At 57.9% G+C, this 18,803-nt stretch overlaps 1 protein-coding gene across 1 annotated transcript in view; it reads right to left on the bottom strand.

Moving 5' to 3' along the window:
- The window catches only part of CPT1A (carnitine palmitoyltransferase 1A), a 43,411-nt gene extending 27,927 nt beyond the window's left edge, over window positions 1-15,484 (bottom strand). The window contains exons 1-2 of the mRNA XM_016131758.2: window positions 15,361-15,484; window positions 602-754 (exon numbers count right to left, since the gene is read on the bottom strand). Of these exons, the coding sequence (XP_015987244.1) occupies window positions 602-742 (141 nt within the window). The 5' untranslated portion in view covers window positions 743-754; window positions 15,361-15,484. The remainder of the gene's footprint in view (window positions 1-601; window positions 755-15,360) is intronic.
- Window positions 15,485-18,803: the final 3,319 nt, after the last annotated feature.

Consider the following 18,803-nt stretch of genomic DNA (forward strand, 5'->3'; position numbering starts at 1 on the left):
GGGGGGGGGGGGTCCGTGTTTGACTCGATACTGTTCCTCTTGCTTCAGTTTGTCTAAGCGCTTATTCCTTCTGTGTGTTTCTTTAAAACAAACAAAAACGAACCCAAAGCAGAACACGTGCTCAAAGCAGTGAGTTAATTTCCTCTCTTGCAGGTAAACAGAATCGAGGGCATGTGAACTGTGCTTGAATTTATGTGCGTATCTGCCAATGTCTGAACGTTTTACCAGGGAGATCGCTGTCGAATACACTCGTTGCCCTTTCACACTGCTAGAAAAGGATCTTCTGTCTACAAAGCGTGTAGGATTCTGGACTCAGGGCCTTTACTCTGCTTCTAGAGGACAGACTGCTCACCCTGAGCCGCGCCCTCCTTACCTGCCCAACAGGTGACTCGCCCCACCTCCCTTCCAGAATCCCCCTCCCGAACTCAGCGAGCCCAACAGACGTGACAGCCACTTTGTGAGCCTTAAGCGCAGTGAAAATGCAAACAACGTGCCAAACACCAAAATGCAAACAACGTGCCAAACACCGCTCGGAAACAGCTCAGACTCGGGGAGCCTCAGCGTGACCACCGCACAGACTGAGGCGCGCGTCTCTGAGAACCTTGAATCGGATGAACTTCTTCTTCCACGAGTGGAGTCCAGACAGATAGATCTGCTTGAGGGCCTCGTGGCTCAGCCGCAGGTCGATGCCGTCGGGCGTGACGGTGAACTGGAAGGCCACGGCCTGGTGGGCTTCCGCCATCTTCGCGGTCTCCTGCACAGAGAAGGGGGGACTGTAACACGGCGGACATCTCGCCGGACGTGAGAACGCCCCTGCGCGGGCGCGGCATCCATTCTGGATTTAAGGTTTCCCACCCCGCTGGACAGATTTGACATTTTTCATTAACAGATCCGATTTCATGGTTGTGCATCCCCCGTCCCCAGCCGGTCCAGCTGCCTCTGCTGAGCGGCCCTAGGTTATCGGCAAAGTCTCAGCGAGAAACCCCTCAGCCCTGGCCTGGCCTCCGGGCCCGTGGAAACCATTCCCTCTGGCCATTCCCCAAACCATCCCTCCAGGCCGCCAGCCCAGGCAGAAGCATATGCCATCCCTGCCACCAGCCACCCGGAGGCCACGGATAAGCCCACGATGGCCCCGAACCCTGAACCCTTCAGGTAGGAGCAGACGGACACCGAACACCGTGCTCGGTGTCTTGAGAAACCGTTTTAGGCACCATGAGAGACCTACGGACACCAAGCACAGAGGCCTCAGGACGGAGCCGGACCTTCCCCCTCGGAGGCTGTGACCAAAACCACACTCACGGCGAGGGGCGGCCGTGCCTGGAGCCCGCCTCATCCCCCGCACGCCCCGGCCGCGGCCCGGGCTGGCTGCCCCCCACGTCCCCCACACCCCCCACGCCCCGGCAGATGAAACACGTTTCAATGCCAGAGCTTCGGCATCGGCTGTTCCCTTCCTGTCCCCCATCATTTGGTTCCTGCCTGGCCGACCGCTGACGCGCGGTCCCCAGAGGCGGCAGTCTCCACCCTTGCGGCCTCCCCTCGCCCCGCTGGCCCCTCCGCCACCTTCTGAAGGTGACCGATCGACCGCACCGTCTGAAACCGTCTGCACAGAGCGCCGCGTGGATGCAAAGGCAGCGGAGAGAGAAAAGCCTATCGAGAACTGCAGTCCTTCCTGCTTTCACCCAGTTAAGCCTGTGGAGGGCAGCGGCAGGACCCATCACCATCAACGGAAAACCCCGTTCCGAAGGTGCCCAGTTAGGAAAGTCGGACCAGCCTCGTCTTCCGCGGCCCGGCTCGGAGCAAAGGACTCCACCAGCGGGCCCCGGAGAGGCGCCCGGCGCCCGTTCATGTGCTCCTGACGCAAGTGTCTGTTGACTGCCCCCCTGTGCCAGCTGTGACGGGGTCGAGATGCTGGCAGAAAACGTCCCTTTGCCCACCCCACCCCCCCGCTCTGACGGGAGGCAGAAAGAAGAGGAGGCGCCGGAGGGGATCCATCGGGGGACACTCGCCCAAGAGAGGGATCGACCAGAAGGCAGGTCTTTCAGGCTCGAAGGGAGGCAGACCTGTGCAAGGACTGGAGGTGGAGGTCAAGGGCACGGCGTCTGGGGTCAAGGGCAGGATGGTTGGGGGTCAGGGCTGGTGGCTAAGGTTCAAGGCAGGGCGGCTGGGGTCAAGGGCAGGCAGCTAACGTCAGAAAGGAAGGCCCGAGGCAGCCACGGGAGGCAGCTGGGAAAATGCACAAACAAGGCTTTAAGGCGGGTATGTGCTCCAGTTCTGTTCTAAAGACCACTCCGGATGCTGTGTACAACACGGGTGGGGCCGGAAAGCATGACCGGAAGCCGCCGAGGCAGCGCTCCAGGAGAGAGTGGCCCAGAGCGGGGTTGGCAGGGTCAGGGAGACAGGCTTCGGAGGCTCTCTGGGGCTCCTGGTTTGGATGTCCCGCTCGGTGGAGCCGTTCCCTGACATGGGAGAGTCTCAGCATGTGAGGAGCTCGCAGAACCCAAGAGCTCTGCTTTGAGGAAATTTTCTTGTTGGGGGGGGGGGACGCGTATAATTTTAGCTCAGTGCAATCTGCAAGCATTCCAGAATGTTCACATACTATTCAGCAGGCATGGAGCAAGCTGCCTTCGTCTGGCCAGCTTTGAAGAAACGGATCCCGCTCCTGAGGGCAGCAGGCTCTCTAAGCAAATGCTCGCTTCAGGTCCATCCAGAATGATGAAGAAAGCGCCCAAACCGACCACTCAGGATCCATTTCTCAGAAAGTACCCAAGTGGCTCTAAGGTTCTCCAGGCTAGCTCGGCACGATGAATCCTACACCCGCCCCCCCCCCCGCCCCCGCCGGCCCCCACGGCCGCCACCAGAGCCGTTGGGGTAAAAGGAGGCAGGTTCTGGACAGCGGGCACCACGACAAATAAAAGTGTGTGACCGCTACCCATCAATGAGTGTGCAAGGCTTCTCAGGGGCTTCGTGCAGAACGTGAAGGGATCATTATCGGCCGTAGATCAAGCATAAACACAGTGTTGGCGGCCAGTGCTGCCCACAGGCGTATACAGACCTTTGCTAGGAACCTCGCCTCTGCTGGGGATGCCCACAGGTGTATACAGACCTTTGCTAGGAACCTCGCCTCTGCTGGGGAGAGGCAGACAGACCGAGAACGTTTATGTCTCTGAATTTAAGGATTTGCTTGTTTGGATTGATTCAGACTAAAAACCCAACATAAAGTATCCTAAATGCTCCCTGAACAGTTTGTTTCTCTCGCTCCGCAGTGGCCGAGGTGGGACGTAACAGACCTCCCAAGGCTGACGGGGGCGTGAGAAGCTCCTGTGCGAATCGAACAGGTGAAAACTCCACCCTCGGCGTTGGCATCCACGGCCTGGGGGATGCTTAGGAACATTTATGATCGGGATACCACCTCGTGCAGCCAGCAGAGAAACGCACATCGAAGCCACAGGGAAACGGCAGGTCGCACCCACCGGTGACACGTGTCGGCGAGGAAGGAGCCAGAGAAACTGGGACTCGCACATGCTGCTGGTGTGGAGGGGAAATGGGGCAGCCCGGCCGCTCGGGAAGCCAGGACACCGAGCTCCCCGCCACGACCCCCGGCTGTTCCAGCCCCGGGGTGGGGGGGAGGGTGTGCCCGAGAGAACCGACCACGGCTCCGCACGACAGCGCGAGCCCGGGCGTCCACATCGTCACCACAAAGCAGAGGAAACCCCGAGGTCCCCCCACCGGCGAACTAGAAAACCAAAGGTGGTCCCTCCCCGCGAGAGAAGGCTCCTCGCCAGGCCGGGGAAGGAACGCAGCCGGAACACACTGCCGCACGGGCGGACCAGGAAAGGTTCCGCTTCAGCCGGAGGGGCCGGACACGAGAGACCGCACAGGGTAACGCCTCCGTTTACCCGAAACGCCCAGCACAGGCAAACCAGCGGACAGAAAGCCCAGCGAGGGGTCGCCGAGGGCTGGAGCGGGTGGGGCGTGGGGAGTCACCGCTAAGGAAGGGCAGGAGGGTTTCTTTTTGGGGCGGTGAAAATGTCCCCAAACTGCAGGCGGTGATGCTTGCACATACCTGTGCATAAACTAAAAACCACAGATGTGTGCCCTTTGGCAGGGGTGGGGGGGAGGAGGCGGGGGGGCTGTGTGGACGTGAACTGTATCTCGATAAAGCTGTTATTAAAAAAAAAAAACTCTGCCTCATGAGATCGAAGTGTGGTCTATTTAACGTTTCCACGCCTAAACCCTCCTAAACACGCAACCCGGGACGGGCGGGGGGACGGGTCGCCCCTCCTGCGCCCCCTCACGCGCCCACCCTGGCGCGTTGCTCACACCGGAGACCCCGTCAAGCTGACGGTCACCTCGTGGCGTTGGGGAGCGACAAGCCTCGGGTGTCATTCGACATCGACGTCGTGGTTACCTCCGTCCGGTGGCTGCTGCGTTTCGGCATTCCGGGCCAAAACCGCTGCCGACTCAACCTTATGTTCTTCACGCCTGATTTGCTTCGAAACCAGCGGAGGCGCGAGGCACGGCTGGACACCCCTGCGGATACTTTTCAGAGCCCCTGACCCCTTCGAGTGCACCCCAGCAACCTCGTGGGAAGCATGCCAGGCCCCTGCGCTTGGCCACAGCGTCTGCCACACGGAAATACCTACCCGCTCAGCCCATCCAGTTTAAGAACCGAAGAGGAAGCACGAGGCTGCCTGTCGGGTCCCCGTGCCCCTGGCCCCGCGGCGCCATCGCAGGGACGGCCAGCGCCACACCGGCTATAGCACACACCCCACCCGCTCGCCGCCTGTGGCCCAGGGGGGTGCGGGTGCCGCCTGCCCACACTGCCCTGCCTCCCGGGCCTGAGTCCACGCCAGACGGCAGCCAGGGTAACACAGCTGCCATCCTGTCTCGAAGGCTGACTGCAGCCCCTCAGGAGAAATCCAGTGCCGAGTCACTGGGCTGGAGGGCCCCTAAGGTCCCTAAAACTAGTGACCTTTTTCTTCAAATGGAAACACACAGGAAAGGTGAGCGGGTAAAGCCATTTGCCCTGCTCCCTCTTCCGTCGACCTTAGCGGTTGGAGGGCTCCCAGACCAGTTTGGATAGCCCTGTGACAAGGATCAAAACGGTCCCCGCTTTGGCTGATGCACTCTGGCCAACAGGAAGCCATCCAGTCCCTCTGGGCGTGACACCTGCTGATGTGAATCAGCACAGGAGGGCCCCAGTGCTGGCGCAGGTGCCTGGGGCTGCAGCAGCGGCCACATGTGCCCTCCCCACAGCTGGCCCAGCCACCTGCCTCGGGCACAAACTACCACCAGGCGAAGCGTGTGGGCAGAGCGGGGGAGGAGGCCAGTCACTAACTAAATCGCAGACAATCAGGGAGCACGGGGACCTCACAAAATGTGCCCAGTGAACGTCACCGCATCACACAGCAAGACCGCCTTCCACGGTTTAGGGCGTGGGACACAGCGAACAGAGTGCAGTAACACCGACGGACAGACGGACGGACGGACAGACGCGTCCCAGACGAACGGCCACTGACGTTTTGCCATGCTGCCTTGGGACCGCCCTGTCCCCAAAGCTCCCTTCCCGGCGGCCTCCGTGGAGTCCCAGGACCCACCTGCCCAGGCCGGGCGTGGCTATCGGCCCAGCTGGGAATCCCGACCCGCTGTGAGAGGAAGGGCCCCTGGCCAGCTGGCAGGCCGGGCGCAAGTCCGCATCCGGGCAACCAGCCCTGGACAGCCTCTCCTCTAGTGGCACTTCAGCAAAGGCATGGCAGGGCCCGGGGGTCAGGCGGGGCGAAGGGCCGTCCAGGGCTCCGCCAAACCGACAGTCTCCGCGCCTGCCACTTCCAGGCCCTCTCTCCCCGGGTGAGGTCTCCAGGCGCACAGACCGGCCTCACAGTTTATCTGCTGCCGCCACCGCGGCCACTCACCGCTGTCACTAGAGCTGGGGGTCACCGTCCCCCTTGCGGGCCCTCTGTGCCCATGGGCCCTGCCAGGAGCTTTGGCACTTGGCTCCGCATCTCTACTGATGTCAGGACAAGTCAACTGAGGAGGGACCTCGCCATCTTTCCCACACCCCTCTCTCTCTCTCTCTCTCTCTCTCTCTCTCTCTCTCTCTCTCTCACACACACACACACACACACACACACACACGCACACAAGCACGCCCGCGCATGGGGCCAGAACCCGACTCCGCCCCTGCCCCTCCTCACCCTGGGGCGCCCACCCCCACCTAGGCGCCCAGCTACCTGGGTGGAGAGAGGTTGCTTCCCTGGGGGCACAGAGCCGCGGGGACCCACCTGCATGGCACAGCGTGCACCTGCGCCCCAAGTTCTCAGGCGGCTGCAGGAGAGCATGTGTGTGCTGGCAAGGGAAGCAGGAGGGGGGGGGCGGGCAGGGAGAAAGGCCGTAAAGAAATGAGAAAACACAGACCAGAAGCAAAGCGCGCTCAGCCCGTCCCCCGAGTCAGCAGGAGCAATGGCCCGGCCCGAGGGGTCAGAGAGGAGGGGACAGAGAGCCAGGCACCTTCTGGGGACGCGAGCTGGCTGCCCCTCCCCCAGGGCTGGCTGGGCGACAAGCGAAGAAGACCTTGGGGACTGCTCTCGAGGTAAGGCCACCCCTTGCCGTGCGTCCACGTGGGGCTGTGGACCCGTTTCCCTTCCTGTAGGACGGGACGGAAAGCACTTCCGGCGGGTCAGGTGGAGCCCCCACCTGGCGCCCCACCTGACAGTGAGCCGGCACGAATCACCGCCTTGCCTGGACGCCTGGGGCACCAAAGCCGGGGAGCCTGTGCCACCTTAGAAATCACGAGGCCACGAAGGGAGAGAGGTTCTCCAAGGTCCGCGCAGTGCTGAGCACGTAAGCGTCTTAGGCTAATCGGATTTCAGAAGAACACCCGGATCCGGAATAAGACACTCTGGCTGGGCACAAAGACCTATTTATTACGACTTTCACAAATTCACTTCTCTGCTCTGTGCACTATAAAAACCCTCACTTCTGATCTAGTCCACGGCTGTTCCCTACACCTTCCCAAGGTCACTCTCCCTGCCCCTCGGCCAGGCCCACCGTGGCCCACCGGAACTCCATTTTTTTCCGTTTCTACCTTCCAGCTTCACACCTAGCTCCCCTAAATTAGAGCAGCGCTCTGCTCAGCCTTTCCTTTGAACCGTGAACGGAAAAAAGGGAGCTCTAAGGAAAGTAACCTCACAGGGTGATCGGATCATCCATTCCTACCTGGGCAGGTCAAGGTGGGCAGTGACTCCTCAGGCCTGTCACTTTCTAGTAAAAGGTTTCATCTTTGCCTTAAGCAAGCCTTAAGCAAGCCTTATCCGTTATTTGGCATCTCATCTACGTCAACACATCTTTGAAATAACACACACAAGGGGAGGGAGAGGGGAAGGGGGAGAAGGTGGGGGAGGCGGGGCACACACTCGGAACCTTGCTAACCGCCCCTCCAGGTCGGGGCTCCACCTGACTCCCCAGAAGTGATTTCCGCGCTGGGGGAAAGTTGAGAATTGCCTCACAGCCACGTCGGCATTTGTCTGGTCCTTGCCTTGCTTCCTCCCACCTCCATGATCTTCCTTTCTGTCCCTTCCTTAATCTCGAATGCACAAAAGAAACTACGGAAACTGTCATTCTCTGGAGCATCTGAGATCTCGTTCCCCCGGCACGGGTTGTCGGTTTGGCTCAAATAAACTCTTAATAAAAATTCTCTACAGGTTTGGACATTTCTTACATCAACAGAAACCACATTCACGAAACACGAGGATTCTGCCCCTCACAGGTAGCGATGTCACCTGCCCCCGGACCCGACGACCGCCTCTGTGTTGTGTTCTTCGTTGACTCCCCCGATATCCGTTTCAAGCTGCTCCAGGACAGGCAACCTTGTGTGAGTCTCTGAATCAAATCAGGAGGCCCACAGACATTTCTCCAACCCTGAACGTCAAAGGAATGGTTCTGGTGGGAAACGCTGCGACTCCGCGTTCAATTTCAGTAAGATCACCTTAATTTTCATACCTTTGCCCAGTGCCCCACCCCCCGGGCCACAAACCCTCGGCCAATCAACGGGTCTGTGCTGTGTTTCTCACCTGCGTCCACTTTGACGTTTTTCACAGTCAATTCCTTTTTAACCTAAAACCTTCCACCTCAGAGATCAGAGGCCTGCAAAGCCTAATGCTGGCCGCGTGATCCAGAAGCCATCCAAACGACAGGTCTGTTCCCCTTAAGGATGGGAGCAGGCCGACCCAGCTGGGCTGCCATTCCCCCTGTGCCCTGGGTCCCGAAACCATGGACGGAGGGAGGGGAATTTGACCAGCATAACGCAAAGCGTGGTGCCAGATTTCAAGACGTACCCCGGGAACTGAGACGTAGAAACCATTTCCCGAACATAAAACAATCAACAGAATGTGCCATGTCACAAAAATGGTCTGTGTAGAAACCGAAATGCGTACCTAAGTTTTGTGCTATCAGGAGTCTTTCGACATAGCCTTGAAAAATCAACAGATCAAAAGATAATCTCCCAGTATCTTGATGCTGTAGGGCAGTAGATACCTGTATTGGTAGGTAGATGGGCAGGCACACAGATTAACTTTTTGTGCTATGACCGATGAAGATAAAAAATATTCTTTCTACTAAATTCTGGCATCTGCCAGACGATGTCCCAATTTTACCTTCATTAGACATTTAATTCCCACCGGAACCCCTAGGGGACATGTACTACTGCTATTAATAAGAAAACCAAGGCGAGGCTTGGCAAAGGTCACTGCTAGCAACAGCAAGAGCGGCACACAGGTCCAACTCCAAGGGTCATGTGCTTACCTGCCTAGCCCCGTAGGCGCTCTACATAAACAATTCCACTCAAGACTTCTGAAGTTACAACACGGATACAAAATAAGGTGACTACGTTGTAACCAGAACGATGTGAGTGTAGCCAGCAATAAAATACAGTTAACTACAACTCTAAAATTATCCGCCTGCTCACCTTCCCACTAGAACTGTACCATTCACAGGCACGGAGTGGCAGGCCCTGGCTCCCACTGACACCTAGCCTACAGCAGGCCGACTCCTGTAGTGGGGAAACCAACGACTGCGCTGGAAACCCTGGAAGGCGTGACAGCTTAGTGCAGCATGAACACCAGACAGGGCCTCCAGGAGCACACCCCGTGTCCCCTTTTGGGGAAAAAGGCAGGCTGGGTGACACGTGGGGCATCACCCCTGAAAAAACTCCTGAGAGAAGACACTGCACAGAGAGAATCTGGAGCACCACCATTAGCGGAGGGCGGAGCGGTTATCACAACATCTTCGCCTGTGGTCTGGTGACCAATGCGCAGGAGCGTCCCGTCCTGTCCCCCAGGACGGGCCCCAAGGTGGGGCAACCACATCCCTGCCACATGTGACTGGCCTCGGCGCTCCTGCCCAAAGCCCATCAGGGGAAGTACCAGGAAGGTTCTGGAAGGGCAACACCAGCCCAGGGTATTTCCCTGACACCTGGACGTACGGCGAAACTGGTGGCTCTTCACAGGTCCCTCCTTGTTCTTCGGCATTTAGTATTCCTTCCGTTATGCAGCTGATGGGGACGAGAAGTTAGGTGCGGGCGAACATGAGCAGTAACAGAAAGAAATGAAGAAACGGCCCCTCTCTCCTGGTGTGTGGGCGCACATCGCCCCGCGTGCGCTCCGTGAGCCCTGCCGTCAGTTACACGCACATGCGACACTAGTAATTGCGCCCTTGTGGTTTTTCAGCAAGTGTGTACGCACATCCAAACTCTCATTCCCCGCACCTGCTAGAGGCATCATGGAAGCAAGGCCGTGAGACTCAAAACTCGCTCGCCGTTTCTGGGGACAGGCGGGGAGGCGTCATATACAAGGAGGTGCAGGGACTTTCACTTACGAGAGGTTCCATCTCGAATTCATGACTGAGCATTCAACAGTTGCATTATTTAAACTGGCCACGTGGCTAATTTCCTGCAGCGAACTGGCTCATAACAAACCATTTATATTTACAGAGAAAATGTGTTGAGTCAAGGCAGGTTATAAAGGGAATTCTGAATCATTACACTTTTTTTTTTTTTTTTTTTTACAGCTCTCAAAAAACCACACAGCTTCTGCCTGCCGAGATGCTCTGAAGATAAAGCAAACTCAAATTTAAGCCTCACATTGTTGACAAGTACTGGGTGGTCAGATAAAGAGAGAAATGCGGTCTTCGCAAGAATCGGGGAGAGGTCACCCAGGGTCACGTTCTCATAAAGGAAACAGACCGTCTTGGCGACCCTGGCTCCCGGCGCTGCCTACTCAGACCCCAGACCCATGAAGGGGCTTCCTTGCCCAGGGCCCCAACCGCAGGACTGCAGGCTGCTGGGGGAGGCGCGTGCCTACCCGAACGGGTCCCTGAACTTCTCCTCGTCCCAGGGTGCTGTTCCCACAAACGCTCCTAAAACCATGGGAGTGCCCCACATTCCCCGCTGCACCCGGAAGTGCAACTGAACTCGTCAAACCACACCTTCCGCCCTCTGGGGAAAGCAGAAGGCTGTCACCGCCATTGAACCTGGATTCACCTCTAACCCTCTGCACGACACTCTTCTCACTGGGTCCTCATACAAGCCCCGTGTGACAGCGGGACAGGTGTCAGAGGCACCGCTTCCCAACGAGGAAATGCAAACCGAGACGCGTGCGTGCCTCATTCGGCATCACGTCCAGTGGGCACGGGGGTGGGGTGATGCCTACACCCCGCCCCGGCCCTCTGCCTGCACAGCGGCCTGCGGAAGGAGCCAGGGAAAGGAGGGCCCCAGGCTTCGGGGAACACAGATCCCTGGGGGACCGCCAGCTCTGCCACCTGCTCGTGTGTGTGTGTGTGTGTGTGTGTGTCCCCTTGAGCAAACGTCATCGCCTTTCACCTGGAGGCGGGTATATAAAGTGCAGGTGCTCCTTGACTTACGACGGGGTTACATCCCCATGAACCCATCGTTAAGTTGAAAATATCATTTAGTCAAAAATGCATTTGACATGCGGAACCTACCGAGCATCAGAGCGCACTCGGCCGAGCCTGCTTTCAACATGCCCAGAGCACGACGTCCAAAAAACGCTGGGGACACGTTGGTTGTTGACATTTGAGACCCGTGGCCGACGGGGAGCTGCGGTTCGCGGCCGCTGCCCGGCCTCAGCCTATGCATGCCACCGCTCCCGGAAAGGAGGAAAAACACAGAATTCGAAGTTCGGCCTCTATGGAATGTGGGCTGCTTTCACACCACGGCGAAGGCGAACCATCCTGAGGCGAGACATCCCGAGCCGGGGACTTCTGCACGGCCTCACTTCACAGCAGCTGGAGGAGGACGAGGGGCCCAGGCGCACGCGAGGTCTTCGCTGCGGGACCTTTCTCTCCCAGCAGCAGCATGTGCTGCACGCCGGCCTCCGAGGATGCGGACTTCCGTCCTCCTTCCCACGGCCCGCCGCCCGGGTCTGACGCCGGGCCCTCGGCCCCTGCCGCGCGCGTCTGGGACGCGTAACTTTCAGCAGTGCTGCCGATTTATTTTTAGTACACCTCGTGAGACCGCACGTCGTCCAACAAGGTGTGCTCGGAAAAACTGGACACCAAAACGGCACGCATTCGTTAAATCTTTTTAAAGGGCAGTAGAGGAGCTGACATCTGGGAAAATCGGTGATAAGCACGTAACTTTATAAACGGAAGAATCAATTCACAGAAAAAAGCGAAGCCTGACTTACAGCATGTGACGGTCTCGTAAAAGCAAGGTCGTTTTGTTTTTATTACAAACACGTATTTCTTTTTAAATAAGAGGCAAAGGATTCTAGAGAGAGAATTAATTCGTAACTTGACCCCTCAGAAATCCAGTGTCCCTGTCCTCACAGAGCTTCCCCCCCCCCCCGGGGCCTCATAATACGAAGTGCTGAATGCTGCTGAGCCTGACCCCACAGAAAGCCAGACTGGCGGGAGGAGGGGTCGCTGACCCCCTGATGTGGGGAAGGCACGAAGCTGCTGGTCTCTGGTCCACACATCCCTGACCACTACAGCAACGTGCCCCGAGGAGACCCAACGGCTCCCTCTGCTTCTTGCTTCCCTCCCACGGACTTCCTGTGCCCCAGACAACTCCCGCCTTAGGGAGCTCAAACATTCTGCTCTGGCTCATGGAAACAGGGAGGAGCCATCTGGGAAGAAGAGCAGGTGGGGCGTGGTGGACCTTCTGGAAGAATCCAGGACAAATCTCAGGTTTCTGGATTTGATGGGTGTGCCACACGTGGACAGTACAAGAGATTCCTTTCCGTTTTACGATTGGCCCACAACACTCCGTGACCACCCTACCCTGCAGCCTGAGAGGCAGACCTCACTCAGCAGCACTGCCGTCACCAACTTCCAAGAGCAGTCCAGGACGGCAAGAACAAGCCACACACAAGGAAAATAAAGGTGGACAAGTGCAGAACTGAGGCTCCCAGTCACGGGAAACCAAAGGTCAAGTTGTCCTCAGTCCAATGCCTGCTGGGAACACAAAGTCCACCTAATATTTGCCTAGGGTAGAAGGTGAAGTTCACAAAAGGCAACAAAATATTACAATCCAACAAGCAGAAAACATTCCTTACTTAAGTATTAAGTAAGTTTTTTTTCTTCTTTGAAGCATGCTGCGTACAGTCTAGACTGTTTCTAGAATCATCAGAGTAACTGTTAACAGCGGCGGTTTCTGGAGAGGGCCAGCTCTGCCCAGTACTCCCATATGCACCCCATTTCCCTCTGTGTCCAGCGTTTGTCTTACTTATTTTTAAAACAGAAAGGTCCTTGCTGGACTTGAACCTGGCTCAAGCCACAAAACAGAGGCTTCGTTAAAGTATGAGGCAGATTATCTCCTGAACACACTTTCCACATACGAGCTCGAGCCCCGGTTTCCGGAATTCCAGTCCAGGCTTCGACCGGCAGGAGCGCTCCGGCCTGCCAATAATAACCTGCGGAGTTACTGAACACTTTTTCCAACAAAGGGAAAAAAAAAAAGTGCTCGCGAGGAAAGTACACAACCAGCCGCGGACCAGAGCGGGCGCGCGTTTCCGCCTCCCGCCTTCCCACCGCCTCCGGAGCTCAGGCTGCGTCTGGACAGCCCGCTCGGGACGAGTCCTCACAGGCTCCGCCAGCGACTGCGCCCCGCGCGCTCCGCCCCCTCCCTCCCCCACCGCGCGCGGCGGTCACGTGACGGCTGAGAAAAGTAGGGGAAAGGTTACCGCGAGCCCCGCCCCTGGCCTGGCGCGCCGGGGCCGCTCAGATCTTGTTCCACCAGCAGGGCCCGTAGAGACGTTCCGGACCTAGCTGGCGCGCCTCGCAGGCCCTGCCACCCCGGCGACAGCACGCGAAACGCAGCGCCTCTTTGTGGGAAGGCTGAGTTCTGCGTGGTCAGCCTCGGGGGCAGTTAAGGGCTGACCTCGCCTGATGACATCGCACAGCGGAGAAACCCAGCACCTCGTCCCCGCGTCCCGAAGGGGCTCGCTGCAGATGCCCAGGGGAAAATGAACGGTGTTTCTATGAATGGGCACGCGGGGCTGGGATTGCGTCCGCGCGCGGGCCCTCGCCCCAGGACTCCCGGGAGGGCCCGGTTTGACCCTTCGGTGACCACTGGTCCTGGCCAGGGCCAAGGGCGGCAGCGACGCCAAGTTTCTTCCCGTCAACTCCGGGTTGGGCCGCTTGTTTTCAGAACAAACTCGAAAGATTATTTTGGCCTGTGCATGACGCCAGTTTCTGCCACCCTGACCTAAAGTATGTGCACTCCTACAGACGGCCCCCTTTTGTCTGACTCCAACAGCTGTTCGGATGGAGCTCAGTGGGCACGGTCGGGTCTAGCCACTGCAGCATAGGACGGAAACCAGTTATTTGCATACGAAAAGAGCCCCCGGGGTGCACAGAAGCCGACACTCCAAATGCGGCGTTCAGGTCCTATCACACACTCCCTCGCTCCGCGACTAGTAGTATCAGCATTAACGTCCTCACATGTACGCCACACTCACTGCCAATCACCTTAAATAATTTGGAAAGGGGTTGGGTGATGCATAAATGAAAGACCAGTAAGTTCGGCCATTTTTTTTTTTTTTCCGTTTGTATTTGTGGTGTAGAAGGAAACAAACATGCTTGAATATCTGGAATGACCAGAAACTGGACGCTTGTTGCCAAGAAAATGGTGTAATAAAATACGAGTTTCAAAAGCTTAGATTGATTTTAATTTTATTCGGTATCTTACAAAGTTACCAGTTTCCTACTAAACTCCTCCCTTTATTTTAATAATACATGGAGTGGAGCATAGAGGGACCTAAAGCATATCCAGAGTTGGGAATTTTAAATCTGTTCTGTATTCAACCTGATTAATTACTTGGGATTTTAACTCTTGGCGTTAAAAAAAAAAAAAAAAAAAAAAAAAACACCTCATTTTTGTTCCCTTCGGCTCCGGTAAAAGCCAGCTACCATTTTATATTCCGAAGACGAAAGAAGCTGGCTGTTGGCTAGCGGAGGGAGTTGGGGTTAGGGAAAGGCCGCGTCAGGGTCGCAGACCAGGTTCGTCCGGGCCTGGTCACGTGACCCCACCCCCGCGACTGGCGCTGCACCTCCTGGGTCCCGAACGACCTTGAGCAGGTTCTTCTCGCCCACCCGCCCTGGACCCCGAGAGGCAAGGGAGAGGGTGCGGGCACTCTCAAGCTGGGACCCCGGCCCAGCGCCCTTATCTCGCGCCAAGGGCGTGTCCCGACTGGTGCGCTGCGGAGGGGGTCAGCTGTGCGAGGTCCGAGGGCCCCTGGGCTCCTTCGGGGGACTATTGTATCCCCAGACCTAAGCCATTCCGGCCAAGGCAGTTGCATCATAGGGAAGAAAGCCGGTGGCCCAAGTGTCCCCAGGCCGGAGGCACTCCGCCAAGCCCGGGGAACCAAGCCTCCTCCACCTCCTGCACTGTGCCTGCCCGAGGGTCGACCGACCCTCGGGCTGATCCCCAGACCCAACCCAGTCCTGGGGAGGGGGGTGAGATGGGGCAGGGAAGGGACCGGCAGCCTGACAGGCCCCGGGCTGGAGGCGTCGTGCCAAGTCTGGAGGGTAGGGCATCCCTCCCGCCGGCGCATGGGACCTGCCCGCAAGCAGACCGACCCCGGGGAGGATCCCCAGACCCAAGCCTCTGTGGGGGGGGGGGGGCGAGGTGTCCCCACTCCGCTCCGGCTTCTCTACTGATCCGCCATCCAAGGGGGATGCTGGGGGTTCTCCTCTGCGCCCCACCTCCGGCGGCGGCCCCCCACCCTCCGCCTGGGTCCGGGCTCCCGCAAGCCCCGGCGCGCTCCCGGCCCTCGAGTCCGCCACAGCCCGCAGGGCAGCGCCCATCAGCCTTCCCGGAGGCTCTCGGCCTGCGCCCGGCCTTACCGAGTCCGGGAGCGGATGCGCGGCGGCGGCGGACGCGGAGTGAGCGAGCTGCGATGCGGCGGCCGAGGCTGGAGCGCCGCGAGCCAGGCCAGCTGCACCGACGCCGGCTGCCGCGGATTGGCGGAGGCGGGCGCGGGCGGCGACTTGGGACTCCCGCCGGGCCGGGGGCGGGATCTGGGCGGGGCGGGGCATCTGGAGAGGCGGGGCCTCGCGGGGCTCCCGGGGCAGCGTGTCAGGTGAGGAAACCGAGGCTCCCGCGGGTGCTCATCGCCCCTGCCTCCGCCTGCATGGGGTCTAGGGCGAGCCGTGGGCCAACTCATTAGGGCCCTGCCCACTAAAGCGCTTAGCGCGGCGCCCGGCCGGAGCTCGCCCTTTAGAAGGCATTGCCCTGTGTAATCCTCACGGCACCCCTATATATAGCTGATCCTAGCCGGGCGGGAGAAAGGATGCTAAGTTGGGCAGGATCACACAGCTAAGAAGATGGATGCGACATTGGCCTCTGGGCGACTCCAGGGCCCACGGCCCAAATCCGACCTGATTTCCCTGGGGAGAGTTGATGCAACTCGGAGGCAGTGTGTCTTGTGGGGCCAACACGCTAATGGGGATTCCGGCGACCTTTTATAGCTCCATTGAGGGCTTTGATATGATTTCGTAAACTAATCCTTTAGGCGCCTAACGCCTAGTAGGTGCCAGGAAAAAAAAAAAAAAAAAAGGCCGGAGGTGGAGGCAGAGTGACTGAGAGACCCTTTCCGCCGGCGACTGACTCGGGAGGGGGACGGGAGTGGAAACTGCGCACCGGCGGACCCCAGCGTCTAGGCCCGCGGCGGCGGCGGCGGCGGCAGCGGCGCGGCGGGGCGGGGCTCAGCGGAGAGCGCGTGCGGCGGGGTGAGCCGCCCTTCCTCTGTCCTGGCCCGCAGTGTACCCCAGGCCCGAGCTGCAGGTCCTGCGTACAGCAGGTGCTCCATACATGCACCGGTTTTACGAACAAAGATCCGGCTCTCCTAAAGGCCGATCACCCCTTTTTTTGTTATGAAAACTCCGCTCTTGCCTCTATCTTTCTGTTTGAATCATTTGGTCCTGACCGCTGAAGGGTCTGGAAGAGAAAATGAAAGTTCCCTCTCGTCCCCGCCCCCGCCGCTGCCAACGGCACAGTTAGCGGTCGGTCGGTGCACACTGTCCAGGCCGTTTGCAGTGAAGTCACGGCGCGTGCGCCATGTGCAAAGCTCTTCTGTTTTCACTCGGCTTCTGTCGGGGGCTGGTGCTCCCCGTCGAGGCTCAGAGATGACCGCGTCCTTCACAGTGTATAACCTGCCCCAAGGACATTTAGGTGCCCCCCCACCCCAGCGCACACGGAAAGCAGCGTTGGTTTTCCCTGTGTGTCAGTGAGCGCCCGTTTTTCTCTGCAGATCCCTAGGAGGAAAGCAACCAGGGCAGGCGAGCGAGGCATTCGGGCGGCATGTGCCAGGCTGCCTCTGGAAGAGCCTACTGGCGTCCATGCCCACCCGCGCGTGGGAGCGCGGCCTCGCCTGCCTCCCTTGCTCGCCGGCGCTGGCCGGCGTTTCCCCTTCTTTAAATCTTTGCCAGTCCTGACGCTGTGGGTAGCTATCTCTCTCTCTCCTTATTTTAAGTTGAGTTTCTTTGCGGTTAGAAGTTGGGCCCGATCCCCGCAGATTTCGCTGCCAAGAGAACAGGTGGTCAAGGCCGGGGCACGCCTGCCCCACGTGGCTGCACTGCCCCTGCGCCGGCCGCCCCAGGGGCCCCTGCGCGCCTCTCCCTGCACGCGGGACTTCCTGGAATCTGGACTGTCACCCTCACCTCAAATACCCTTCCCTCTTCTCCCTGGAACCCCAGCCACCTGAAGGCCCCCATCCCAAGGTCACTTTCTCTCTCACTCTGTGCTGTCATGCGACCCGCTGGGATTGGCGCGGCGCCAGGTCTGTTCCCGGTACTCTAGGCCCTGATCGTGCGCCCCTCCCTGCGCCCCGCCTCTGTGCCACCTGCATTCAGGCAGGGCGGGGCAAGAACGCGGATCCTAGTGGGTCCCAGCCCCGGGGCGTTGGGCGTTGCGTTCACCTATGACCCAGTTACCCGGCTCTACCCCGGCGGTAATGAGTTCACGCCCACTGTCAACTCCAGCCCTGCTGTGAAGGAGTCACTTCCCCCTAGAGCTCTGCTCCCCAGTACTGCAGCTTCCTGGGGCGGCTGGGGGCGGCTATTAATACAGAGCAGAGGAACTGGGCCCCTGGCCAGCTCCTGGGTTGGGTCCCATCCCGAGTTCCCTCCAGGCCCAAAATATCCCAAAGTCAGCCTCAGAAACTAATGATCTCTTTCTTAAGCTTTTTTCTTTCTTTCTTTCTTTCTTTTTTTTTTTTTTCAAATTCTTCCCTGGTTTGAAACGGACATATTTTAGCAAACATACTTTAGCAGCTGCCTATTATGGCTATAAGGAAACTTTTTATTTGCTTCAATGCATATTTAATGTTTTTATTATCACTAAGGGATTTCCTCTTTTTTTTTCTCCAAAAATATCTTTTTATGGAAAAAATTCAAACATAAAACATTAATGGGAATAGTATAATAAAGTCCTATATAACCCAGACCCAGGTTCAACAGTAATCGAGCTAGGGCCAAGTGTTTGTGCCCCGGCTCCCTACTGATTTCTTTTAAAACAAACCCAGAAATCCCACCGGTTGGTCCACAAGTTCTCAGGTATGAATCTCTACAAGATAAGGACTCTTTTCAAAACATAACCGCAATGCCATTGTCCAACCCAAAGTGGAGAAGCATCTGTGAGACGGAACTTGCACGGCCCCGTGGCCTGCCAAGAGCTCAGCTCACTCAGGCCCTGTCTCGCTTGCCAGCCTCTTGCTTGCTGGCAGCTCCCAGCAGGTGCCGATTTCCCACAGGAAACGATTTTGTAATCTCAGAGTTCGGCGCTTCCCTCTCTTCTCCAGAGCTTTGACTCCCTCTGAACTTGAAGCGTGAGCCCCCATAGACGTGAAAGGCGGTGAGTAAACATGGCCTGTCCCCGTCAGAGTGCCCATACTGTTCGCTCAGCCAGTATCGCTGGGGTTTGATGAGGATAAAATGAGATAATATAGATGCAAGCAAACAGAATCAGCAAGATGAGGTACCAGGGAAAAGAATGCACAGCAATAGTGAAAATGTATTCCTAATTGAATGGGCTTGCCCGATGACCCCGTAATCCTACTTCTGGATATATACCAGAGGAAGGATGGCTCATGTCCACGGAGACACTCCTGCAGGAACCTTTACAGACAGCTCATGCGAACCGACAGAAATCCAGAAATGACCCAGACAGACAGCGGAATGGACGACTGACTACATGGCGGTTACTCTATACGGTGTACTAATTAGCAGCAAGAAAGGGGAGTCGACTAGTGACACACATGACGTGGATGAATGTCGCAGATCTTACGTTG

Source organism: Rousettus aegyptiacus, unplaced genomic scaffold (genome assembly GCF_014176215.1).
Source record: "Rousettus aegyptiacus isolate mRouAeg1 unplaced genomic scaffold, mRouAeg1.p scaffold_m13_p_5, whole genome shotgun sequence".
In the NCBI taxonomy this organism is placed as follows: Eukaryota; Metazoa; Chordata; class Mammalia; order Chiroptera; family Pteropodidae; genus Rousettus; species Rousettus aegyptiacus.